The sequence below is a fragment of the Chionomys nivalis genome, chromosome 7 (assembly GCF_950005125.1).
Source record: "Chionomys nivalis chromosome 7, mChiNiv1.1, whole genome shotgun sequence".
NCBI lineage: Eukaryota > Metazoa > Chordata > Mammalia > Rodentia > Cricetidae > Chionomys > Chionomys nivalis.
The window spans coordinates 9935166-9961775 of NC_080092.1; the positions used below are offsets into that span (position 1 = coordinate 9935166).

Here is a 26610-nt window from a genome sequence, read left to right on the forward strand (position 1 = left end):
CCTAAAACTTACTCTGTAGACCAGGCTGGCCTCAAACTCACAAAGACCCGCCGCTTCTGCCTCCTGAGTGCTGGGATTAAAGGCATGCAATGCCAACACCACCTGGCAAAACATCTCTTTCTTTATATATTGAGTTTGAAGTCAGCTACCAAAGCAACTGATCCATGTTAACCCACACTGACATAGCAACTGTTGGACTATTACTTGTCATGTTGGAAATACAGATACTTTGCTCATATCTGTTGAGTTTCCTAAGATACAAAAGGAAAGAAAATGACTGACTTGAAAGGCTTTGTGTGGGGAAATTGTACTACTACATAAGAGAGTTATGAATGTCAAAAGTCTTGTCATAAAACCTAATAGTCAAAGAACCCTTTGTTGAAGAAGGTGGTGGCTTTGATTAACATGATGTTGTGTGTGCTGGGACAGAGAATGTTGAGTACTAGGTATAAGGAAAGAATAAGGAAAGCCTCCAATTAAAGGAGTCATTTTCCAATGGTGCTTGCAGGTGAGATTCCAGAAAAACCAAAAGTATAGAGAGGCTGCACAGAGCCTTTGTGAGGAATTTGCAGAAAATGTTGAGAACTGAGAGAAAACCCAAATAGAAAATAAGAAAATAGTGAAATTTCTGAAAGAAAGGCATTTAACTATTATACCATGCAAGAAGATATGAAAGTATATAAAAACCAGCTGGGTATAGTGGTTCACTCTGGAGTCCAGCACTCAGGAGGCTGACACAGGAACATTGCTCTCTAATCTAAGTGCTAAGGAGACAGGCAGGTAGATCACTGGAGCTCACTGGCCAGCCAGCTTCGCCTGCTTAGCAAGTTTCAGGCCTGTGAGAATCTTGTCTCCCAAAAAGGTTGTTTGTGTCTGACAATGACACTCAAGGTTATCTTTTGACCACACAAAACATACTCACAAAGTATAAGAACCAGAAAAGACATTTATGCAAGATTAAGATCTCTGTACAAGTACATAAAGATAGCAGTAGTAGCTGTCTTTATGTATTTGTGCAGATAGTAGTCCCATCAATTTCTCCAGTGGCAGGAAATTAGAATAAGTAGCAGAAGTTAAAGGTAGGCAAAATTTACCATTTGCGTTTCAGTCACTGAGAGTTGTGATGGATTGAGAATAAGGTGTTGGAAACTAAGCTTTGGAGGATGTAGGGTGAGAACCTGGAAGAACAGGTGTCAGGGAGAGGCAGTGCATACTACTACTGTAGCCTCCTGCGTTGTGGAGTCCCTTAGCTATCAACACTTGTCTCTGTAGTTTATGGATTTGGGGCACACTATATAGTGGTCTGAAAGCCTAGTGCACGGAGTTGCTGATCAGGAAGCCATTCAGGAGCTGAAGACAGCTCTGTGCTTTGTCACTGGAGTGGAATTAGAAGCTCAGATGCTCTATCAAAAGCAAGAGGGCCCACGATTGGAAGACTAGCCATGAGGTGTGGAAAGTCATGCTTTGGTATCTGGTGGTCAAAGATTTAGACATGGCCATATGCATTTAGGGACCCTTACTGACCATCCAGAAGAAGAGGTACAGTGCTGGACCAAGGCTGTAAAGCATTGCCTAACATGAAACTCCCCTGGGTTTGATACCCAGTGTCATAAAAGAAAAAAGTACATTATTACTTGTGCTGCAAGATGGACGTGCCTTTGAACCAACCAATCTTTGTCTCTTTCAGGATAGGATTTTTGGGCCTTGGCTTAATGGGAAGTGGCATTGTCTCCAATTTGCTAAAAATGGGTCATACAGTGACTGTCTGGAACCGGACTGCAGAGAAAGTAAGTATTAAGGGTGAGGTTTGTCTCTTGGAAAGTAGAGTAACTGGGGGTAGTTACTCAGTGTTTCCATTCAGTAGTGTTCTGTACACAGGAAAATGAGCTAAGCTTAGTCCAGACAGAAGGATATATGTTATTATAAAAATATAAATATTTAAAACTACTCAAGGTGTGCCACACATGATGGCCTGTGACTGTAATTTCAGCACCGAGGAGATTGAGGCATGAGGATTGCCTTGCATTCTAGGCTAGCCTAGGTTATATAGGAAGCTCCAGACTACAGTGTGACCTTTTCTCAAAAATACAAAGAAGCCTAGCATGGTAGTGCTCTCCCTTAATTGTAGCACTCAGGAGACAGAAGCAGGCAGATCTCTATGAATTCAAGGCCATCTTGGTCTACAGAGAAAGTTATGAGAAACCTTGTCTTAAAAAAAAAAAAAAAAAAAAGCTGGAAAGATGGCTCAACAGTTGAAAAGTGTGTGTACTGTGTACTACTATTCCAGAGGTCTAAAGTTCAGTCCCTAGCATATACATCAGGTAGCTTACAACCACCTATAACTCCAGCTCCAGCAAATTCCATGTCCTCTTCTGACTGATGGACACCTGTGCTCATGTGTCCGTACACACACACACATACATAAAAAATAGTCTTTTTAAAAAGAAAATACAAATAACAATAGCAGCAGAAATACCATTGCTATAAAATGAAGAATACCCTATCGTGTGGAGTATGTAGGCAGACCAGCTTCATCCTTTGTAACCGCCATACTGTATCTATGATGCGGCCCATTCTGAGCAGGTTAAGCAGCAAGGCATGCTTCAGGAAATGAGAGTACTGTTCTTATATGGACTGATCACTAAAGGAGACATTGGAGCTAAATGATGACAAAATATTAATAAAAATGATAATTAACAAAAATGTCACACACACACACAAAAAAAAAAAAAAAACAGACAAACCAGGCAGTAATGGCTCATGCCTTTAATCCCAGCACTTGGGAGGTAGAGGCAGGTGGATCTCTGTGAGTTCGTGACCAGTCTGGTCTACAGAGTGACTTCTAGGACAGCCAGAGCAGTTACACAGAGAAACCCTGTCTCAAAAAAAGCATGTCTTCAGGTCTGGGTGTGGTTTTATATGCCTTTGGTTCCAACAGAGGCAAAAGATTTTGTTTCAAGGCCAGTGTGGCCTACAGTGTAAATTCCAAGCCAGCCAGTGCTACATCATAAGACTCTGTCTCAAAACAAAATATTTTAGGGACTAGTCTGTAAGTCAGTGCTAGAGCAAGGCCTTGGTTCTCTTCCTCAGTGCCTCCACTCCCAAAATTAGTTTGTACTGGATCAGATGCCTTTCAAGAACAGAAAAATGGGGCTGGAGAGATGGCTCAGCAGTTAAGAGCAGTAACTGTTCTACCAGAGTTCCTGAGTTCAATTCCCAGCAACCACATGGTGGCTCACAACCATCTCTAATAAGATCTGTTGCCAACTTCTGGCCTGCAGGGACACATGCAGACAGAACATTGTATACATAATAAATAAATAAATCTTTTTAAAAAAAACAAAAACAAAAAAAGAACAGAAAAATGATTGGGTTTTGTGGGGAGCCTGGATAGTGGGCTCCAAAGGTCATGCTTTATTGTTAGGCCACAGGTGTTGAGCATTGGGTAGATTCTGTGAGGTAAGATCCTAAAGCTCCACTGCAGTAGTGACTCCAGCATTCTCCTCAGAACTGCAGTTGCTGCAAGTGAGGGATAGCAGGGTGTCTGGGCACGTGTGGTACTGGGACATTTCCCTTTGAAAGAGGTGCCTCTGGCTGCCGTTTTTCTTTTTTTTTTTTTTCTTTTTTCTTTTTTCTTTATTTATTTATTTATTATATATACAGTGTTCTGCTTGGAGGTATGCCTGCACGACAGAAGAGGGCACCAGATCTCATTACAGATGGTTGTGAGCCACCATGTGGTTGCTAGGAATTGAACTCAGGACCTCTGGAAGAGCAGCCAGTGCTCTTAACCTCTGAGCCATCTCTCCAGCCCTGCCGTTTTTCTTGATTGGAAAACATAGACAAGAGAGTGAAGCATCTAAGAATTAAGTCAGGCAGACCCAAATTCAAATCACAGATATGCTGTATACTTTACATGGCAAGACACTCTGTTCATCTCTCCCTGTGTGAGTAGCGGAGCAAGAGCACCTGCTTCCTAGAGGGCAGGAATGGACAGTACTCAGCTCTGAAGAACTCAACACAGGACCAGGCAGGAGATTGCTGTAAAAAGCCATGTAGTCCTCTAATAATCCCCCTTGGAATTTCTTTTAAGTCTGTTGATAGAAATGGCCTTTGACTGGGCATGATGATGCTTGCTTTCAATCCCAGAACTTAAGACAGAGGCAATGTGATCTCTATGAGTTCGAAGGTCAGCCTGGCCTACATACATATAACAAGTTACAGGCCAACCAAACATAGTGAGATGCTGATATACATACATCAAAAGAGGAAAGGTCTTCTAGGACTGGGGAGACGGCTCAGTAGGTGATGGTTCTTGCCATCAAGTCTAACCACCTGAGTCCTGAATTTTATCACCAGGACCAGGATTGTGAAAGGAGGGACTCCTGACCCACGTATTCACATACATGTATCACTAAGTAAATAAATATAAAAGCAAGAAAACAGTTTGAATAGTCCTCTGGCCAGGTACAAAGGCAAGTGTCTATGGTCCCAGCTGCTCAGGAGACTAGACTTCCCAGGCCAGACTGACTGCACAACACAGTGAGACTGTATCAGAATGACAGCAAAATAGAAAGATCTACTGGTGCTTCTGAAATAAATAAGAAACATGGTCTTAGTATTCAGAAAAAAAAAGAATAAACTGAGTGGTGGTGGTGCACGCCTTTAATCCCAGCACTTGGGAGGCAGAGGCAGGTGGATAGGCAGAAGGATCATTAGTTCAAAGCCAGCCTAGGCTACCTAGCAAATTGCAAATTGAAGGCTAATCTGAACTACAGAATTAGACACTGTCAAAAAATTTATTTATTTATTTATTTATTTATTTATTTATTTATTTATTTATTTTCTGAGGCAGGGTTTCTCTGTGTAGTCCTGACTGTCTGGAACTCACTGAGTAGACCAGGCTGCTGGCCTCTAACTCACAGAGATCTGCCTGCCTCTGTCTCCTGGCTGGTGGGATTAAAGGCATGTGTCATCACTGCCTGACCAAAAAAAAAAGATTTAAGAGTAAGTGGTGGGCTAGAAAAATGGTTCAGCAGTTAAAAGTGCTTGCGGAGGACCAGGGTTCACATCTCAGTGCTGTATGTATGTTCCTCATAACTGTCTATAACTCTAGTTCAAGGGATCGGACATCCTCTTCTGGCCTTTGAGGCCACCATGTGCACATATGGTGTATATACATATATTCAGGTCAACATTGATTTGTGTAAAGTATATAGTCTCTAAATAAAAGGGGTGGGGCAGTGATTCTCCTGTTACTGCCATGCCCATTGTATACCTGTTTTCTCTCTAAAATATAATTAACTTGGGAAGATGGTTAATCTTACTAAACAGATTGAGGTTCTAAGTTCAAACCCCTCATATCCACATAAAAACAGAGCATTTGCAGTAAATTTTTAATTAACCTTGAGGCCAGTTTAGGAAGACACTAGATGTTGAGCTCTGGCCTCCATGTTAATGTACACATGAGCCCACACATATGTGCACCTGTAAACATAGGTACATACAAATAATTTTTTAAAAATCAAAATTCAAAAGATGGGGCACTCTGTGAGAGCTCCTTAGCCTAGAAACAAAACCTAAAGCTTCATTCCCAGTAGACTAGACAGCACTAGCCTCCAGAAAGGCTGCTCATTACAAGGTAGGGAGGAGCAACAAAGGCTGATCAGAGGAAATTTGCAAAAACCATCTATAAACAATCAAAATTCTCTAAAGAAAAGATAAATATGGGGACTGGAAAGATGGCTCAGAGGTTAAGAGCAGTGGCTGCTCTTCCAGAGGTCCTGAATTTGATTCCCAGCAACCTAATTAATGGCTCACAACCAATCTGTAATCTGGTGCCCTTTTCTGATGTGTGTGAGGACAGAGGACTCACATACATAAAATACATGAATAAATAAATCTTTACAAAAAAGATAAGTAGTGTTTTTGTTGTTGTTGATATTGTTGCTTTTTAAGTTTTTGTTTGTTTTTGCTTTTTGTTTTTTGTTTTCTTTTGTTTTTTGATACAGGATTTCTTAGTAGCTATGGAGCCAGTCCTGGATCTTGTTCTATAGACCAGGCTGATCTTGAGCTTACAGAGATCCTCCTGCCTCTGCCTCCTGAGTGCTGAAATTAAAGGCGAGCGCCACCACCGCCCAGCTTAAATTTTTTTTGACTTTTTGAGACACAGTCTCACTGTATAGCTCTGCCTTCGCCTGGAACTCAATGTGTGAGTTCAAGGCTGACCTTAAACTCTCAGAGATCCACCTTCTGCCTCCGAAGTGCTAGGATTAATGGTGTGCACCACTACATCTGACCTTAAGATTTTGTTTTATTTTATATGTACTTTATATTTTATGTGTATGAATATTTTGCTTGTATTTATGTATACAGCATGCATGCACGGTGCCCTTAGAAGTCAGAAGAGTGTGTTGGAACCCCTGGAACTGGAGTTACAAAAGATTCTCAACTGCCATGTGGGTGCTGGGAATAAAATCTATGTCCTTTGACAAAACAGCAAGTCCTTCTTAAACTGTTGAGCCTTCTCTACAGTTCTAGATCATCAGTTATTGGATAATAGTTTTCCAAAGCAAAAATTAGACAATATTGACTGTCCACCAACTGAAAGTAGTTGTGGCAGAGTATGATGGTTCAGTGTATTCAGTGGTAAAGATGCGTGCTGCCTAGACTGACCACCTGCACAGTGCCCAGAACCCATGCAGGAGAAGGAGAGCCAACTCTAGCACATTGTTCTACAACCTTCACATGTGTATGTGCATGCACAGGCACACAAATAAAAGTAATGCAATTTAAAAAAAAGTTTTAGGAGTCCGGGAGAGATGACTCGGCACTTAAGAACACTGTTTAATCTTGCAAAGGATGCAGTTTCAGTTCCAGAACCCACGTGTTGGCTTACAAACATCCATAACTCCAGATTCAGGGAATTCAACATTTTCAGTTGAGCATCAAGGGCACCAAGCACACATGTAGTACATATACATATACATATATATATATATGCAAAATATTTAAAATAAATATATAAAATAAGCTTTATTAAAAAGTTTTTATTTAAAAAGAAAAGCAACAGTACAAAATGTGTGTCCAAGTTATTCTGATTTTTTTCTTTTAATACTTTCTTTTGTTTTTTTTTGTTGTTGTTGTTTGTTTGTTTTTTTGGGTTTTTTTGACACAGGGTTTCTCTGTGTAGCCCTGGTTGTTCTGGATAGATGAAGCTGGTCTTGAACTCAGAGATGCCCCTGCCTCCACCTCCCAAGTGCTAGGATTAAAGGGGTGTGCCTCCTCCCGCCCTGCTTTCTCTTTCAATTATCTTATGGGAGAATTGTACACCAAAATACCAGTGATTTGTTTTGCAGAATATTCTGGATGATTTTAATTTTAGACAAAAAGAAGTTAGATCTTCGAGACCCTTCATAAGTCTTAATCTGGCTACAGGATTTGGAACCAGCCCAAGACAGAATGGTGGTCAGAAGAAAGGGACAACACAGCCCAACCCTGCTCCTCTGCATGTGCTAGTGGCTCAGGTCCCTAGGCTGGTTTTACCAGAGCTCTCCTAGCATAGAGGAGCTGGACATAGGCACTGTTCGTATCCTGCTCTTCAAACTGCCAGCCTTCAACAGACACTGACTTTGTGTTTCTAAAACAGTATATCATTCTAGATACCATGTCTATCCACAAAAACAATATAGTTTTTAAAGTTTCTGTCCTTTTATACTCAAGAGGTCAGGCCTCCAGCTCCAGTGTCCTGGGGCCTCAGCCTCCTGCCTTGGGAGACCAGCCAGGGGTCCACACATCTCTGGCCTGTCCGGCATGTTTGTTGTGCATTGCATGCAGCTCACGTTAGGATCTGTGACTTTTGCAGTGTGATTTGTTCATCCAGGAGGGGGCCCGCCTAGGAAGAACCCCCGCTGAAGTCGTTTCAACTTGTGACATCACTTTTGCCTGTGTGTCGGATCCAAAGGCAGCCAAGGACGTAAGGATCCCCCTTCCCTCAGCATCTCAGGTCGTAGCCAAGAGAACTGGCTGGCCTCCTCCCCTTCTCCCCTGCACACTGAGTGAGTGTTTGCATGTGGGGGGGACATCCCATCTGGGGGTATCTCCCATTGGGAAAGATGTTGTCAAAGATGAATACAGACTTCCTTTAATTCAAAATGAATTTCTAGAGTCCTTGAAGTCTGCTGAAACATTTGTCTGAACTTGTTCTAGATATTCTATTGAGCTGGACTGTTTGTAGCTGAGTGTGCCTTTCTTTGACCCAAGGACCAACTCCTGTTTTAATTGTTGCTGAATTTGCATGTGTTACAAAGTCAGGAACACTAGTGATCCTGTTAAACTGAGTGATCTAGTCCAAAGAAGCCCCATAATAAGTAATAAGATTGTGTCTTTTAAACCATTGGAAGAGAACACAAAAGTAAAGGGATATATTCTGGAATGACTTTAAACAAAAGCTCACTATGTAGCTGTCTCCAGTCTGGAACTTACTATGTAGGTAGACCAGGCTGGCCTCTACCTGGAATTACTTTTCTGTCCTATACATATTAAGTGGCTCTTTCCTTTTCATTCTTAATAGTTAATTTTTGATCAGGAAGTGAGCCCCCCAAAAACAACAGACTGTGTTCTGCAGGGACTTCTGAGCACTTAACTGCAAGCCTGGGCTATTGCTCCTCATTGTGTCCCTACAGCTGGTGCTGGGCCCCAGCGGTGTGCTGCAAGGGATCCGCCCTGGGAAGTGCTATGTGGACATGTCAACGGTGGATGCGGATACAGTCACCGAGCTGGCCCAGGTAGCAGCCTTATCTAGGCTGGCTCTGGATCATCTTTTCAGTGGGAGCCCAAGACCCAGGCTGACCACACCCAAGTTCGGGCAGTTTGGTTACACTAGAGCCAAAGCCAGAACGGACGTCGTGAACCTTGGGACTAGCCTCTTGACTGTCCCCCTTCAGAGCCTCAGCTGGTTGGAACTGCCATGGAAGGTCACTGCAGGCTAGTAGACAGGAGGCCCCATGCTGTCAGCCCTCCTGCAGTGAGAAGCCTCCAGACTTCCAGTGTGGCCTTTTTGGCTTAAGCAACTGTCTACAGTTGAGTCTAGCATAGTGTCCTCCTACCAATCTTCTGGGCCCACTTGTGTTCTGAGGGTGGCTGAATTCAGTGATGGGCAGGGTCCAGTGGGTAAGAATTCAGCCAAGGTATCTGTATGGCTATGTTTGCCCCTTGGTCTCTGAGAACCAGAACACTGGGAAACAAGATGCAGACCCTAGCTCCGTTTTTCCTTTCTGTGACTTAGTTCTACTAAAACTAAGTAGTAGGCCTGTCTGACCTACTACAGTAGTAGTAGAATTTGGAACCTTAGTGTAGATAGCCAAATGCTAACATACTCTATGATGGGGCGCCGTGACCCCTATGTTCCTTCCTCCATATTTGGAGAAGCAAGACCCATCAGAAGCTGTGACTTTCCTTACAGGTAATTGTATCCAGAGGGGGGCGCTTTCTGGAAGCCCCAGTCTCAGGGAATCAACAACTGTCCAATGACGGGATGTTGGTGATCTTAGCAGCCGGAGACAGGGGCTTATATGAGGACTGCAGCAGCTGCTTCCAAGCAATGGGGAAGACTTCCTTCTTTTTAGGTAATACATCTGCCCACCAATCTGGGCATATTGGAATTGAAAGCTTGGGGCAGGGAAGCACAGTGTCTGTCCCACATGGCCTTCCCACCAGGCTCCCTGAAAGAAGGCTTCTTTTGCCAGGCACAATTAGTATCTAGAAGGAAAAAGAACCTGTCCTGTCCAGGACAGATGAAAGAAGTTTTCAGGGTGCATGGTGAGGGCAGATAGAGATGACCTGCCTATAGGATTCTTGAGACGTCACCTTTGCCCTGCAGGTGAAGTTGGCAATGCAGCCAAGATGATGCTGATTGTGAACATGGTACAAGGGAGCTTCATGGCTACCATCGCTGAGGGGCTGACACTGGCCCAGGTGACAGGCCAGTCACAGCAAACGCTTTTGGACATCCTCAATCAGGGACAGTTGGCCAGCATCTTCCTGGACCAGAAGTGCCAAAGTAAGTCACCTTTGGCCTCTCTTCTTGCATTTTTGTTTTCACTGGAACTGAGCAGTTGGACCAGATCATCCAGGAAAGTCCTTTCTTGGTTCATTGTGTAGAAAGAGCTCCTTTTCCAGTCAGTCCTTGACCCAGTCAGAGAAGGCCCAGAGACATAGTGAATGGTTTTTGAGACCCCAGGTTGGGGTCTCCAGTCTTTAGGAGATGGACTTTGGAAATGCTAGAGGTGAAGCTGATACTCTAAAGCAGTTTTCATGTAGGTCTTCAGACTTCTGATGAATGGCTTTCCCTCCTCAGATATTCTACAAGGAAACTTTAAACCTGACTTCTACCTGAAATACATTCAGAAGGATCTCCGCCTGGCTATTGCACTGGGCGATGCAGTCAACCACCCTACCCCCATGGCAGCTGCAGCCAATGAGGTAACTTGACATCAAGTGGTCCAGGCCCTAGATTCTTGCCTTTAGTTGTTTGTTATTTCTTCCCTGTTTGCTTAGCCCATTTTATTGAACAGATCCTTCTGCTGCTCAGCTTCCTGAGTGCTGAAGTTACAAGTGTGTACCCCCACACCTAATTCTTAAATTTTCTTTGTTTTTGTATTTTTAGTTTTTGGTTTTTTGAGACAGGGTTTCTCTGTGTATTCCTAGGTGTCTGGAACTCACTCTGTAGACTAAGCTGACCTTGTACTAAAGAGATCCTCCTGCCTCTGCTTCCCAAGTGCTGGGATCAAGGGTATGCACTAGCACCACCTGGCGACATCTTTATATTTTATTCTCAATACACTGAGCCAAAAAAGGAAAAGAACATCCTGTGTAGGATTGCACTATTTTTCCTGAATTTTTCCTGTGTAATCCTGAAGGAGGAACCCTAGGCAACAGTTCTAGACTTACCTATGACATGAGCATGAGAGCTCATGTTTCTGAGCCACAGTAATTGTTATTATTTTCTTCATGATTTCTTCTTTGCTCTGTGGATTATTCTAGTTTGTCTAGCCAGGTATGGCATACATACCTGTAGCCTTATCTACTCAGGAAACTGAAGCAGAAGATTCAAGGCTAGCCTGTACAACTTAGTGAGAATCAGTCTCAGAAATAAAGGAAAGGCAGGCAATGATGGCAGAGGCCTTTAATCCAAGCACTCAGGAGGCAGAGGCAGGCAGAGTTCAAGGACAGCCTGGTCTACAGAGCAAGTTACAGCCAAGGCTGTTACACAGAGAAACCCTGTCTTCATAGGGGGCAGAACACAGGAAGGACTAAAGATAACATTTCTTGTTATGTACAAGATCCTGGGTTCAATCCCTAATGCCACCCTCCCCCCCCAAAAAAAGAAAGAAAGAAAGAAAGAAAGAAAGAAAGAAAGAAAGAAAGAAAGAAAGAAAGAAAAATAGAGTGTGCGTTTGTTCTGTGGCTGGTTTGTCTTGTTCAGTTATTGATCAAAGTGGTTGGCTGTTCACATATTTCAGCTGTACCTGTGGGATTCCTGTTACTCTCCTTTAATTCTGCCCTTCTCATAGGATTTTATTTTATAGCGCAGGCTGTCTTGAATCTCACTAGGTAGCTCAGATTCACAATCCTCCTGTCTCAGTATCCATAGTGCTAGGACTACAGGTATATTTCAACATACCCAGCTGAATTATGTCATGTTTGCATGGCCTGAGGTTTTAGGACTTGCATTCAGCCGTCTTCAGTATCAGTGCTGTGTCCATCTCATATAATGCATTGTGTGTATCACATGGTCACTTTTGAGAAATTTCTTTTGGAAAAGGAGTCCCTGTTGTCCTGGCTGCTTCTTTATCCCTGGGCTCACATATTCTCTCCCATCAGTCTCCTAAGTAGTTGGAATTTGAGTTTCCACTTCATTTCTTTTATAATCACTTTTTTAAAAGATTTGTTTTTAATTATGTGTGCACATGAGTCCTGGTAGTCCACAGAGACCAGAGATGTCAGATCCCCCTGGAAATACAGGAAGTTGTGAGCCACCTAAAACAGGGCTCTCTACAAGAGCAGCAAGTGCTCTTCACTGCTGAGCATCTCTGTCCCCCACTTAATTAATGGCAGGGAATTTCTTTTATATTTGCAGCTTCCTCATAAAACTCATCTTAGATGTGATTAGGAAGGGCTCTTTGTAGAGCTAGTTCTGGGAGAGCTTCATGGTGGGTCCAGTTTGTTTCTGGAATTTTGGTTCATTTCACACCCCAACATGGACTGTAAAACCCTTGGATCATGTGAGTTTAGGCTCTGTACTGCGCAAGACCCTGAGGGCAGGTTCTCCCAGGCTAGCCCCTCCGTTAGCATGTTGCCCCTGTATTGAAGAGCACTTGTTCCTTCAGTGCCTTTCTTCATCTGTTCTTTCTTATCTTTTCTAAGGCTATCTGTGTGTGTGGTAGAATTTCATTTTCATTCATATATTGGCTTTTTGTCAATACTTTGCTTTTCTGTAGTGGTTGTGGTCAGTATTCAGTGGATACCCTAAACTTGATGACTTCATAATTCATCCTGTGCCAGTTTGCATAAATCAGAAACCTTGTTCACTTTACCACATACTCGTCCCTAACCATAGGTTCTTGACTAGTTCCTCTAGATAGCTGTTCCCATCTTTCTGTTCTTTGTTAAAAATTAGGTTTCTCTGGCATTATTCCTTTTACCTGGAAGACTGCTAAGAGTTTCTTATCAAACCGGGTAGTGGTGCATGCTTTTAATTCTAGTGCTCGCCGAGCAGTGATGGCCACACCTTTAATCCCAGCACTGACCAGGCCAGCCTGGTCTTAGTTCAAGGATAACCAAGGCTGTTACACAGAGAAACCTTATCTGAAAAAATGGAGGGGGGGGGTGGTTCTTATCACATTCCTGCCAGTGATGGTGTTCTTGGTGTTTGATCTAGAAAGCTATTCAGACTCCATTCTGCATTAACAGATGCACCAGGATGACCAGAGTGTGTATTCTTCTTTATGGTGATTCTGCTAGACTGCTCAGCTGCCCTGTGTGTGGCCACACATATCACCTCAGCAAAACTGGGTGCTCTGTTGCCTGTCACACAGTGGCTTTGATTCTTTTCAACCTTTTAAGTGATTAGAGTTTTGGGTGGCTGCTATTGCTAGACTCTACTCTAGGTTCTGGGAACATGGTGGTATACAGGCAGCTGTCCCCTTCTCTGCAGCTTCTGTATTTTAATGGAGGAAACAGAAAATGAGTTTGAAGCTTTTAAACAAGTAAAAATTTCAGGGTGTAAGAAATAGCATTGGGGGAAGTAGGCTGTACTGGAGAAAAGGCTCAGCAGATAAGAGTGTGCACAAATACAGATAAAGCACCCATGTACGTAAAATCAATGACACTTTTAATCCCAGTACTTAGGAGGCATATCCAGTCTAATCTCAGTGAGTTTGAAGCCAACCTAGCCTACATAATGATTTCTAGATCAGCCATAGTGAGACCTTGTCTTTAAAACATAATAATAAAAATTAATGAACAAGGCAGGTGGATCTCTGTGAGTTCAAGGCCAGCCTGGTCTACATAGTGAGTTCCAGAACAGCAAGGGATACATAGTGAGAAGGGGGGGAAAGGCTATGAGATCTGTCGGCTCTACAGGAAAGCACTATTGCAAACAACAATAAACAATAAAACTTAAACACTGGGGTTGGTGGCTCAGGAGTTAGAGCACTGGCTGCTTTTCCAGAGGACCTGGGTTCAATTCCCATCACCTACAGGACAGGTTACAACCATCTGTAACTCTAGCTGCAGAGGGTCCAACACCCTTTTGGCCTCCAAGAACACCAGGCACACAGATAGTACACAGATATACAAGGAAACATGTGAAATAATAAAATAAAATTTTTAGCCAGGCAGTAGTGGTACAGGCCTTTAATCCCAGCACTTGGGAGGCAGAGGCAGGTGGCTCTCTGTGAGTCCAAGGCCAGCCTGGTCTACAGAGTGAGTCCAGGACAGCCAGAGCTATTACACAAAGAGACCCTGTCTCAAAAACCAAAATAATAATATAAATATTTTAAACTGAATAAAACAAAATAACAGGTAGAAGGTAAATCAGAGGGTCCCGTAGCAATGTTGATGAGGAGCACAAAGGAGCTTTTGTAAAGTTGGTTAGGCAGTGCCAACCATTTTTAAGAAAATATTTCATGCATCAGGAACAGTAGGGCACAGCGACCCTGGGGATAATAAAACATTACTTTTTTCTCCACTGAGGGCTGCCACTCCTAGTGGCACTGAACACTTCACATCTCTGAGTATGTGTAGTCCTCTGAGTAAAGTTATGCGAATTGTGTCTGTTGGCTTCTGCACATCAAGCTGTGGCAGAAGCCCACAGAGGCTGGAACATTTGCCCTATATCAAGCCAGGATTGGTACCCAGATATCCCAAGCTTCAGGTCCTGCCTGCTAAGCAGCAGACAAGAGTCATATCAGGGCTGGGTCTCCACACAATAGCTCTGTAGCTAGAGACTGACATCTACCTCTTTTTCCAGGTATACAAAAGAGCCAAGGCACTGGACCAGTCTGACAATGATATGTCTGCAGTGTACCGAGCCTACATACACTAAGCCTTGCCCATCCATCCACCCCTCCCATCTTCCCTCTGGCCTCTCTCCCCAACGTGGGGTCAGGGTTCTGGGACTTAGCTCTGGACCAGTTACCTGTCTCCATTTCCTTTTATACAGACTTTGAGACTTGCATCAGCACAGTAAACAGCAGCACTCTCCCTCCCTGAGGCCCTGGGCAGGGATTGGAGGATCTCCACAGGTGACTGTGAAGAACTCTTGAGCTGGGCATTGGCCCTGGAGCAGGAGGCTGTGTATTCTCACTGTTTCTCTTGTGTTCTCTGTCTCTGTCACACACACACACACACACACACACATACACACACACACTCTCTTACCCACCCCAGGATAAAAACTGCCCAGAAACTGCTGCCTAGCTGTTCTTCCTCCAAGCTTGTCTTATCTCAGCACCCTTCTGGTCGAGGGACTAGAGGAACTAGAATTGGCAGGGAGCACAGGAAGCCTTCTCTCAACTTCCCCAGGAAAGAGGCTGGCAGAGGGGCCATGCCCCCAACTGGGCCCCTGGAAGAAGAGGCCCCTGAGCCATCATGAACCAGCAGACTCCCAAAGGAGGCTCTGTGGGCCTCCTCCTGAGGAGGATTTTCCTGTAGACACTACCATTATGCAGCACCTCCCCAGAACGCCTTTGTGAACTGAAGAGACGAGCATGGCCACCCAGACAACTGGCTCTATGACTACACGGCTGGCTCTGTGGCTGGAGCCTGCTCCTCCCAGGAGGTTTTGTTTGGATTTGCATTCCAACCCATGGGATGGGGTCTTGAGGGCACCGGGAGCGGTGGAGTGGGGTGGGTGGCTCCTTCCTCTTTCCGTTAATGGCAGTCTCTTCAGCCGGGCCACCTGTTCAACCTGCTCTACACAGGTCCCCTGCATGCCCCTCTCTCCCTCTTCCTCCCAGGGAGGTAGTATTTCTATCACATCCTCTTTTGGCCCAGACCCAGCCTGACCAACACCAATAATAAACATTTCATAGATGAACATTTCATAGGCTGGGCTTTTGAAATGAAACCTCACTTCTGCCAGTTTATCAATGGTTCCAAGTCCTGGGTTTGCTGGGACAGAAGAGAACTGGGCCTTGTTCTGTTAACCTAACTGCTCCTCAGAGATGGAGCCAGTCCTCTGTAGGCCCCAGCATTTCTCCTTGGAGAGGGGACCAGCGAGAGAGGCTTATTAGAATGTCACATGAGAGGAGTCACTTGAGGGGTGTGCCTTCCTCCTCATGAGTTAGGATTTCCAAAGCCACAATTTGACTTTTCCACTGGGAAGAACCTGGGATAAGGATCTCAGGACATATAGGCATGGAGCAACAAATGCTTTTGGGGTTCAGTACAAATGCTCATTCACTGGGATGCTGAGCCTGTTTCTGTCTGAACATATTCTGTCTTGATCCTGGGGGTTAGGGGAGGGGAAGATGCTGTAAGGAAACCGGTTAGTCAATGTTGTCTTAATATTGTTGACAATTCTGTAAAGTTCCTTTTTATGACTATTTCTGTTTAAGCTATTTCACCTTTTGTTTTGAAATCCTTCCCTTTTAAGGAGAAAATGTGACATTGTGAAAATGCTTGTAAGAAAGCCCCTCCTCCCCTTTTTCCTTTTAATGACAAATCTAGGTGATTAAGGTTGTGAATTTTTATTTTCGCTTTGTTTTTAATGAGCATTTGTCTTTCAGAATAGGATTGTGTGATAATGTTTAAATGGCAAAAACAAAACATGATTTTGTGCAATTAACAAAGCTACTGCAAGAAAAAAGAAAAATAAAACATTTCTTGGTACCACAGCTGTGCCACTTGTTCCAGAGCGCTTTGGGGACTTTGCCTGGGAGTCAGAGGGCATCCCTGCCCAGACTTCCTTCCAACGTCAGCCCACCTGAGTCCTCCTGTGTCCCTGCTGGGCGGGCGCCACCTGGCGGAACAATACAGAAAGCGCAGTGAGGGATGGCTCCGCTGGCCAATCAGTAAGCAGTCGAGATAGGTTGGTTGGCGTAGCATCCCGCCCCTGTTGGAGAACGGGGGTTAAGAAGGACAGATGGGCGGTGACGGGATCTGGAGCGGTAGCTGATCGTGTGCGGCGTCACTAGGTTAGGGGTGGAGCTTGCGCCTCATCTGCCAATCAGTGACGGGGTGAGGAGAAGGGCCGGGCACGGCGCATCAAGTTCCAGACTACAGACCTCAGAGACGGCGAGCGGCCGCGACGATGGCGACCGCAATGGCTGCGAGCGCTGCGGAGCGGGCTGTGCTGGTGAGGCGCGGGCGGTGGGTGGCGGGCGGCAGGGACGGACGGGTTTGACGCCGCGCTGTCCGCAGGAGGAGGAGTTCCGCTGGTTGCTGAACGCAGAGGTGCACGCGGTGCTAAAACAGCTGCAGGACATCCTCAAGGTAAGTGCCGGTCACGGCCGACCTGCCATCCCTCTTTCCACCGGTCCCGCAGCGTCGTGGCGTTCAGGTACCAACGCTCTCAGAAGAGTTAACAGTCCAGACGCAGGCAAGGTGACATGTGTGAGTATGTGTGTGCAGCGAGGTATTAGACCCCAGGGTTAACACGAGGTCTTGAGTGAGGATTAACTTTGAAACAGTGACATTTCATCTATGAACCGGGTGGCGGTGAATTTGTAATCCCAGCGCTCTGGAGGGTGAAGCTAGAGGATCACGAGTTAGAAACTAGCCGTGGGCTACATAGTGAAACAATGTCTCAAAACAAAAACTGATAACCCAAACTCTGAAGTATCCCCCTCCCTGCAGTGTGATCTCAGCCAATTTACATCCGTGAGCCTCTTCCCTGACCCTAACCAGCTGGGCTCACAGAGCTATTGTGGAGATAAATAAACCGTCTCACAAAATGCCTAGCACAGTGACCTAGGAAAGCATGTTACTATGGCTACTGAATGGTTCCCTGCCTCTGCTCCCAACACCGGATCACAGTGCTCCAGTTAGCTGGGTACTGTGCCTCTCTGTTCTGTGTTCCTACCTGGCAGCTCCCAATACTCAGTCCATGGAACGAACAGGTCTGAGTTCACAGACGCTTGAAGGCTTGGTAGGGCAAAGGCAGAGGAGCCAAGTCAGGCCTGCCCACCTTGTCCTTTCCCTGACTAATTTGGCAACATATCTGGGCCTCAGAACGGAGCACTGACCAGACTGGGGTATTGGAACTGCCCTGTCTTCCACAGGAGGCCTCTCTGCGCTTCACTCTCCAAGGCCCCAGCACAGAGGGACCTACCAAGCAGGAGAACTTTATCCTGGGCAGCTGTGGGTAAGCTGGGTTGGGCAGGAACTTTGGGGAGGGCACTTTTGGAGTACCTGGGGGAGGAAATGTTTGTGGCACTCTGATTCAGCCTGCAGAGGAGGGGACAGTAGCAGGTACCCCTCTGACTCCTGTGTGTTATAGCACAGACCAGGTGAAGGGTGTGCTGACTCTGCAAGGGGATGCCCTCAGCCAGGCGGTGAGTCCCCCGGGCCCTGTTCCCTAACAGTGCTGCTGGTGATAAGGACAGTGATGGCCTCTTAGCTCTGCCACCAGCTAGCTGCATGCCTCTGGGTAGGACCCTTGTGCTCTCTGGACCTGTTTCCTTGTATGTCTGTAACTTGACAGGCAACCCTAACACTACCTCATGAGACAGGCATAGATTCAACAAGGGACAAGAAGTGGGTAGCTTAGCTAGCTTAGCCAGGTGGTGGTGGCGCACACCTTTAATCCCAGCACTCGAGAGGCAGAGGCAGGTGGATCTCTGTGAGTTTGAGGCCAACTTGGTCTACAAGAGCTAGTTCCAGGACCACCAGGGCTGTAACTCAGAAAAACCCTGTTTTGGGAAGGTGGGGAGGAGTGGGTGGCCTGACATCTGGACCCTGTGAAATGTGAGTGTTGGCACCCTAGGCAGCCTAGCCCTGGATCAAAATTAAATCAACATCTGAGCTTTGGACTATGCAAGGCCTCAAGGCACTGGGGACAATCCTGTCTGTGTTGATCTTACAGCACTCCCTCCTTAAGACCTTTCCTTTCTCAGCTGCTTTTCCCTTTCACTGCTTTGTGGGACCTGAGTTCCTGTTTCTACACATCATGTTCACTTAACCCCCAAGTGCATGGGCCCTCAGCCACCTATCTACTGCATTCCTGGCTCCAGGGATTCAGGAAGGACAGGGGTACCTCTGCCTGCTTATCACACTCTGGCCCATAGGATGTGAACTTGAAGATGCCTCGGAACAACCAGCTGTTACACTTTGCCTTCCGGGAGGACAAGCAATGGAAGCTACAGCAGGTGAGGTCCATTGCCCAATGGCAGGCCCAAGCAAGGGCCTCCCTGGGATTGATTGCCTTTCATGGGGAAGTCTGGCTGTAGGGACTTTGTGACCACAGCAAACATAGGAGACTGTTTGCTAGCAGAACTGCAGTGATGGTGCCTTGGGGCCCTAGTGTCTGCTCCACATGACGGATGTGAAACTGGCCCTACCTTTGTAACTTTGACCACGTGAGGACAGCTAAAGGTCCCTTTGAATGCCACTTACTCCAGAGGGGCTTCCCAGGTACCTGGGATCATACACAGGTCTCCTGCCTACTATACACACACCCTGATCTGAAGCTGGTCCCTACAGCAGGGCTTTTGCCTGTGTGTGCTGCTCTGTCTGGATTCTTACCCTTTCCTGCTTCTGTGAGTTTGGGGTTTTTTATTTTGTTTAAAGGTTTCTCATGTTGGGGGGCGGGGTTCAAGACAGTTTCTTTGTAAGTCACCAGCTGTCCTGAATTTTCTACGCCACCCAGGCTGGCCTTGAACGCAGAGATTAACGTGCCTCTGCCTCCTGATTGCTGGGATTAAAGGCGGTACCACCACCACCCAATCCTGTGAGGTCTCTCCTGTCCTTGTTTATTTCCTCCTTGAGCCCTGCAGGATTATTTGTAGGTGTACTAGGAGTTGTCTGTGACACTGGGCCCGGAGCCACTGTGCCTTGGCAGTCAGGATTACCCAGGGCCTGGTCATCCAACTTTAAAGACTACAGCTGTGGAGGGTATTGTGGCCATAGACCATGCTACTTTATCCTGAGAGATCAGCCCATCAAGTAGGGTCCTGTGTTATGGGATCAGGCTGAGAACTCAGAAATGTGGCTATCCTGAAACTAATAGACTTTGGTTATGTGGGTGGTGGGGGCTGTTCCCAGATCCAGGATGCCAGAAACCACGTGAGCCAAGCCATTTACCTCCTGGCAAACCGGGATGAGAGCTACCAGTTCAAGACAGGAGCCGAGGTCCTCAAGGTGACTCCTGTTGTCCCACCCCCTTACTCCAAACAACACCAGCCCCCTGTCCCCAGGCTTCACTAGAAGCTGCCCTTTTCCCAGTCATTGCTCACGGGTCTGGCCACAGTTATTGGCTGATGACTTGGAGTGCAGTATCAGGCCTGGTTCCAGTCACCAGACCTCAACGTGAGATGTGCAACCTTAAGTTCTTTGCTACTGTGAGCCCCCATTTGCTCACATGTTAAAAGACTCACCTGGTGAATGCCCTGTTTCCCCATATCTACCTGTTAGTATTGCAGTGGTAGTCGCGGTAAAATCCTGTTACAGAACGAGGCCGCGTTACGGTATGTGAAGACAGCTGTCAGATGCCCAGGACTCTAGCTTTTTCTCTTAAGACCCCCACCCCAGGTAATGGCAAGCACCCCTACTGGGGTTACAGAGTTTAGGCCTGGGAACCATAGTCACCTGGCAGGAGTAGAAGCTACAGATGTTGCTCACTGATGCAAGGGGGTGGGACACAAGGGAGCCCAGCTGCTACCGCTCAGGTAGCAGTGATGACCTGCCCCTTCCCAGCTCATGGACGCTGTGATGCTGCAGCTGACCCGAGCCAGAAACCGGCTCACCACCCCAGCCACCCTCACCCTGCCTGAGATTGCTGCCAGCGGCCTCACGGTTAGTACCTCAGATAACCTCTGTCCAAGAGACGTCCCTCCTGAGAAGCACAGCCAGTGGGAGTTCGGTGCCTGGACAGTTTTCTGGGTTCAGTTCTTGGCTCCCCAATTATGTTAACCCAGTTTTCAGCCAGTGGCTTCCAACCTAGCAGCACACAGAGATTATGGAGACGGGTGGGGAGCCTCTAGTGCCCCAGCCTATGGAGAAGCAGCTGGGGGTAGGACTGGGGCTCCCCATAAGGTAATTCATACCCTGTAGTGGTACAGCCTAAAGTGGGAAAGGGCCTTATTCCTCCTCCCCCCTCCCACTTCCTCTCTCCCCCAGCGGATGTTTGCGCCTACCCTACCCTCTGACCTGCTGGTCAATGTCTACATCAACCTCAACAAGCTATGTCTCACCGTGTACCAGCTGCATGCCCTGCAGCCCACCTCCACTAAGGTAAAGTTCTCTCTGCCTCCCAATGCCCCCACACCAGCCCTGCTGAGAGCTTTCCACCCCACCCTCATAGACTGTGCTGCTTCTGCCTAGAACTTCCGCCCCTCTGGAGGTGCAGTGCTCCACAGCCCTGGGGCCATGTTGTAAGTACACAGTAAGATGTACTAGAGCCCTTTCCCTCCTCCCCTCTGCATCTGAGGTCCAGGCCTACCCTCAGGGATCCACTTGTCATTTTTCCCCAGTGAGTGGGGCTCCCAGCGCCTAGAGGTGAGCCATGTACACAAGGTAGAATGCGTGATCCCCTGGCTCAATGACGCCCTGGTGTACTTCACTGTCTCCCTGCAGCTCTGCCAGCAGCTCAAGGATAAGGTGTGTCGGGGCATCTGGGGCAGGGAAGGCCATTCAGGAGCCACGTCATACTTCAGTGTCCCCAAGTTGTAAAGCCCATTGGCAACAGTTCCCAGACATGAGCCCCTTCTGTAACCTTGACATCACATCTGGGTTCTGTGGGGTATAGCACCCCACTGACCATACCCCCTGAAGCCAAACCTGTTGTTGACCACACCCCCACCCTCTGCAGATCTCTGTGTTTTCCAGCTACTGGAGCTCCCGGCCCTTCTGAGCAAGCACCTGCCGGAATCCTCCTCCCAGGAGGGTGGCCCTGTCCTGGAGTCCCTCTGCCCAACACATACCCCCTGTGATGCCTGTCACTGCCAGGCTCTCCCTCCTCACCACCCTGGGACACCTTTGCACTGCTGGAAGCAAACATTCAAGGCACCTAGAGAAAGTACTGCTGGCCTGGTTGTTATGATGGTGGAGGGCAGTCAAGTAGGTGGGCTGAGGTGTGGCCATGGTCCTAACCCTGCCTTTCTGGACTCTCTGGGAACCTTTGGACTAAGGGTGGGGCCAGGGCTCCCATTAGAGAAGGGGTGGGATGACACTGAGCTGTGATGTGCAGGGAGGAAGAGGGGCCCAGGCCGCAGGAGGGAGCCTGTGAATGAGCCGCAGTGCTGCGACATTTGTCCTGTGACCTCAGCCCACCTCTAAGAAATAAAGGTCAGCTTTTGACTGGAGGCTCTTGTCTGTCTCTGCTCAGTGGGACTAGGTTGATCAGTGGCCTCCCATGTTCCTATCACCTGGTTTCCCCCACTCAACACCATATCAGGCCCTTTGAAGTAGAGTCTGGCCTGGGGTTTGCCATCCTCCTGCCTCAGCCCCTTTAGTGCTGGCATCACAGCCTGTACCCAGGCAGAACACACATTTGAGAAAGGGAACCCTGGCTGCAGAGTGGCCCTGTGGGATAGTGACAGATGTCAACCCGGGAGTTCAGGCCCTGAGTCCACCACACGGTCCATGGCAGGTTAGAACACAGTCCAGACTCAGGCTTTGGCAAAATTGGCTTTGTTACTGTCATCCAGCAGGACCCATGCCAAGGTCTAGCATTAAGGTTCCAGTGCCAAGTTATCCACACCCTTGGGCTTTTCCTGCAAGAGAGACAGAGAAGCCCTGTGGGTAACACTCCCAACCTCTACCTAAACCCTCTGCAGAAGAGCCTGTCCCACTTAAGAGGCTGCTATAGGAGCTCTCCTTCCTGAGTGACACCCCTTCCCAGGCTTACCTTCCCAGGGCTCACCTTCCGGGGTCTGGGGGAGGTGGTACAGCAACAGCAGCAGCAGTGAAGAATAACCAGTAACAACAACAACACCACAGTGCCTGGGGACCAGACAGACAGGCATCCAGATGTGGCCCTGCCCCAACACCAGGGTAGAGCCTGCGATCAGGAGCCACACTCACCCACAAATGTGAGAAAGACCACAAAGGCCGCGATGTCCCAATCAGACTGGAACAGCTGGTGGCTCTTGAGCCTCCCCAGTACTTCCTCTGCAGTGGCCTCCAGCTCCTGCTTCAGCTCATCAGCTGCCTGTCCCATCGTGGCTACCTGCCCCAGTCCCCCAAAGGACCACTTCAGGTCATCCACAACCTCCTCGACCATAACCTAGGAAGACCCTGCCTTCTGCCCTGTGAGCCCTCCAGCCTCCTCCTGCTCCCTCTGCTCCTGACCCAGCACCCCCTCCCTTCCCTGTCACACCTCTCTCCACCATCTCCTTCCAGACCTGCTGGCTCCCTTTCCTCCGCTGGCCCTTAGCGCCCCACCCCCACCCCGCTGACCCTTACCTGGCAGCCTCTACCCACCCACCATCCCTTTACCTTCTCTCTTCCTAGCCAGGCCTCTTCCAGTGCCCCACCTGCCTCTGGTGGTGCCCTCTACCCCAAACCAGGTAAGCCCAGGGTCCTGGAAATTCACACTACTTCCTGCTTCCGGATCCACACTACCTGAAACCTTAGCAACCAGCTCCGCCCTCCCCTCTGGGCCAGCTGAGGGTGTAGAACAGGCAAAGGCCAGGGCCCAGCTGACTGCCGGGGCTGGGGAAGAAAGTCACAGGCTGTCTGTTGCTCTGTACCCTCTACTCTCAGTATCCCAGATGTCTTAGTTACTTTTTCTGTTGCTTTGACAAAACACCATGACCAAGGCAACTTCTGAAAGAAAGCATTTAATGGGAACCCAAAGTTTCAGAAGTTAGAGTCCGTAAGGGCCTGGGGCCCTTGCTCTTGGAACTCTGAACTTCCCCAGTGAAAGCAAGCAGAGTGAGCTCTCCCGTTTTCTTGACACCTGACGGTCCAGATGCTGTGCTCTCAGCCTAGATACATGTGACCGTAATACAACAATTTATTTCTTCTTCTTTTGTGGGGGGTGGGGTTCAAGACAAGATGTTCCTATGTGGCCCTGTCTGTCCTGGAACTCAATCTGGTCTCAAACTCACGCCTGCCTCTGCCTCCCAAGTGCTGAGATTAAAGGTGTGCGCCACCACCGCCCGATTGCCATAGTGTCAGCTTCCTCAGGTATTCATTCATTCATTCATTCTGGAGAAAGGGTCTCTCTACACAGTCCTGGTTGTTTGTGGAACAAATGGAAATTCGCCACTGGGGTTAAAGATGTGCACCACCAAACACCCAGCCCCAGGATGTGGGAATTCCACACATTGCTAACCCCAAGGAACTGTCTCAAAACAGCGGGATGCTGTGCTAAGTTACTTGTATTTCCCTGTGACAAAATAGCAAAGGAAAACAAGAAAGGTAAGGTTGGCTTTGGCTCGTGGTTCTAGTCCATGGTAGCAATGTCTGTCCTAATCAGGGTTTCTATTGCTGTGCTGGAACACAATAACCATAACAACTTGGGAAGGAAAGGGTTTATTTGGCTTACATACCCTGAATCACAGTGCACTGAGGGAAGCCAAAGTAAAAACTCAAACAGGACAGGAACCTGGAGGCAGGAGCTGATGCAGAGACCATGGAGATGCTGCTTACTGGCTTGTTCCTCATTGCTTACTCCCCTGCTTTCTTACAGAACTGCAAGACCAGCAGCCCTGGAATGGCACCACCCAAAAACTAATTAGTATGGTCTTGCCTGCAGCCCAGTCTTGTGGAGGCAATTTCTCAGTTGAGGTTCCCTCCTCTCAGATGGCTCCCTGTGTCAAGCTGACATAAACCTAGCCAGGACAAGATGGAGAAGGAACTCAAGAGGAAGTGGGCAGAAGAGAATTGAGCCAGCTGGAACTAGGATAGGAGAAGTGAGGACGTGGGGTAGGGCAATAGTGTGTGCCTCTCGTCTACAGCTGGACTAGCACACTGTCATGCCTGTCCACCTATGGTCACCTGGGAGGAGCTGACCAGTGCTTACAACAGAGCCCACACAGAGACATCTGTCCACCCCTCCAGACGTGCAAACCTTAGGGCTTGCTAAGTCAATGCCAGAAAACCGGTCTGAAAGGATCACGTGAGACAGGTTTGGATAAAAGAAGCCTGGAGCCCCAGAGATACCCAGAAGAGTGAGGAATGGAAGAAAAACTCCTGGTCTGCGACTGTAGCCTGCGGAGCACACTCATCTAGCTTGGGAGGCTATGGGTTCCAACCTTTGTTGCCAGAAATAAAGACTGAGATTCCTCAATTTTTTTTTAATTTATTTATTTATTATGTATACAATATTCTGTCTGTATGCCTGAAGGCCAGAAGAGGGCGCCAGACCTCTTTACAGATGGTTGTGAGCCACCATGTGGTTGCTGGGAATTGAACTCAGGACCTTCGGAAGAGCAGGCAATGCTCTTAACCACTGAGCCATCTCTCCAGCCCCGAGATTCCTCAATTTTATATTTTTTTAGTGTGTATGAGTGTTTTGCCTGCACTACATGTGTGCAGACCAGAAGACGGAGTTGGAAACCCAGAACTGGAGTTACATTTGGTTGAACCCCCCACGTGGGTATTGCAATCAAACCCAAGTCCTCTGGAAGAGCAGCCAGTGCCCTTAACCACTGAGCCATCTCTCCAGCCCCAGATGTCCTCAATTTAATTGTAAGGAAAAGGTTGGAAATATTTTTTGCATTTATTGTTTATGAATGTATTTATTTGTTGTATGTGTGCATGTTGTTGGGGGCAACATATGTGTGTGTGCTGGAGATCAGAGGACAGCTCGTAGGAGTAGGTTTCTTCTATGTTTGTGTAGATTTGGGGGATTGAACTCTATCATCAGGTTTGGCTGCAAGTACCTTGTGCTGACTAGTTTTATGTCAACTTGATCCAAGCCAGAGTAATCAGAGAAAAGGGTACCTCAACTGAAAAAAAATGCCTCTAAGCCTGGTGGTGGTGTCATATCCTTTTGATCCCAGCAGGCAGATCTCTGTGAGTTTGAGGCCAGTCTGGTCTACAAATTGAGTTCCAGGACAGCCAGAGCTGTTATACAGAGAAACCCTATCTCAAAAAATAAAAAATAAATCAAAATTAAAAAGTAGATAATAAGGTAGATTTCTGAGTTGGATGCCAGCCTGGTCTATAGAGTACCAGGACAGCCATGACTACACAGAGAACCCTGTCTAAAAAAAAAGTAAGACTGGGCTATGGAGCCTGGTGTGGTGGCGCACACCTTTACTTCCAGCACTCAGGAGGTAGAGGCAGGCAGATCTCTGTGAGTTCAAGACCAGCCTGGTCTACAGAGTGAGTTCCAGGACAGTTAAGGCTGTAACACAAAAAACTCTTGTCTTGAAAAACCGCACACAGACAGACAGACACACACACACAGGTTGGACTGTGAGGCATTTTCTTAATTAGTGGTTGATGAAGGAGAACCTAGCCTACTGTGGGTGGTGCCACCCCTGGGCTGGTGGTCATGGGTTCTATAAGAAAGCAAGCTGAACAAGCCATGAGGACCAAGCCGGGAAGCATCCTCCATGGCCTTTGTATCAGTTCCTGCCCTGTTTGAGTTCTGATTTCCTTTGACAATAAACTGTGATGTGGAAGCTTAAGCCAAATAAACCCTTTCTTCCCCAGCTTGTTTTTGTCACGGTGTTTCATGACAGCTTTACCCTCTGAGCCATCGTACCAGCCTAGAAATCCTGGGTTAAACCCAATACAGTCAACCACTCTTGTAGCCTCTCTATGTGTAAACTTTGCTGGTTGGTAACCCCCAGCAATCCAAAGGCCAACAGGTCTCACACAGGCACTTCTATGCTGAAGCTCTGCCCTTTCCCATCTCTCTCTCTCTCTCTCTCTCTCTCTCTCTCTCTCTCTCTCTCTCTCTCTCTCTCTCTCCTCTTTCTCTCTCTCTCA

The 26610-nt window shown here is 47.2% G+C and overlaps 3 protein-coding genes across 8 annotated transcripts in view; 2 read left to right on the top strand and 1 right to left on the bottom strand.

The window, feature by feature from the left end:
- The window catches only part of Glyr1 (glyoxylate reductase 1 homolog), a 40471-nt gene extending 23983 nt beyond the window's left edge, over positions 1–16488 (top strand). The window contains exons 10-16 of one of the 2 annotated variants that reach the window (XM_057774539.1): positions 1688–1787; positions 7883–7975; positions 8685–8786; positions 9464–9626; positions 9881–10060; positions 10358–10482; positions 14534–16488. In XM_057774539.1, the coding sequence (XP_057630522.1) occupies positions 1688–1787; positions 7883–7975; positions 8685–8786; positions 9464–9626; positions 9881–10060; positions 10358–10482; positions 14534–14608 (838 nt within the window). In that variant the 3' untranslated portion in view covers positions 14609–16488. Of the gene's footprint in view, positions 1–1687; positions 1788–7864; positions 7976–8684; positions 8787–9463; positions 9627–9880; positions 10061–10357; positions 10483–14533 lie in introns of both variants that reach the window. The other variant, XM_057774538.1, reaches the window with a different exon arrangement.
- A 229-nt stretch (positions 16489–16717) lies between these two features.
- On the top strand, positions 16718–22025 carry Rogdi (rogdi atypical leucine zipper). Of its 2 annotated transcripts, XM_057776768.1 has the most exons (11): positions 16718–16861; positions 16927–16998; positions 17787–17869; positions 18005–18059; positions 18792–18872; positions 19768–19863; positions 20419–20517; positions 20842–20955; positions 21046–21095; positions 21195–21321; positions 21533–22025. In XM_057776768.1, exons 1-11 carry the CDS (start codon positions 16817–16819, stop codon positions 21572–21574), a joined length of 864 nt encoding a protein of 287 aa, XP_057632751.1. In that variant the 5' UTR covers positions 16718–16816; the 3' UTR covers positions 21575–22025. The 2 variants fall into 2 exon arrangements, with proteins under 2 accessions (XP_057632751.1, XP_057632752.1); XM_057776769.1 differs by lacking the exon at positions 20419–20517.
- Positions 22026–22355: 330 nt separating this feature from the next.
- Smim22 (small integral membrane protein 22) lies at positions 22356–23268 on the bottom strand. 4 transcript variants are annotated; one of them, XM_057776393.1, is made up of 4 exons: positions 23199–23268; positions 22747–22887; positions 22571–22665; positions 22356–22436 (listed from the first exon to the last, which is right to left on the bottom strand). In XM_057776393.1, the coding sequence occupies exons 2-4, from the start codon at positions 22880–22882 to the stop codon at positions 22395–22397; spliced, it is 273 nt and encodes a 90-aa protein (XP_057632376.1). In that variant the 5' UTR covers positions 22883–22887; positions 23199–23268; the 3' UTR covers positions 22356–22394. The 4 variants fall into 4 exon arrangements, with proteins under 4 accessions (XP_057632376.1, XP_057632375.1, XP_057632377.1 ...); XM_057776392.1 differs by having other exon boundaries at positions 22747–22891; XM_057776394.1 differs by having other exon boundaries at positions 22586–22665; positions 22747–22891; positions 23161–23268.
- Between the last annotated feature and the right edge of the window lie 3342 nt (positions 23269–26610).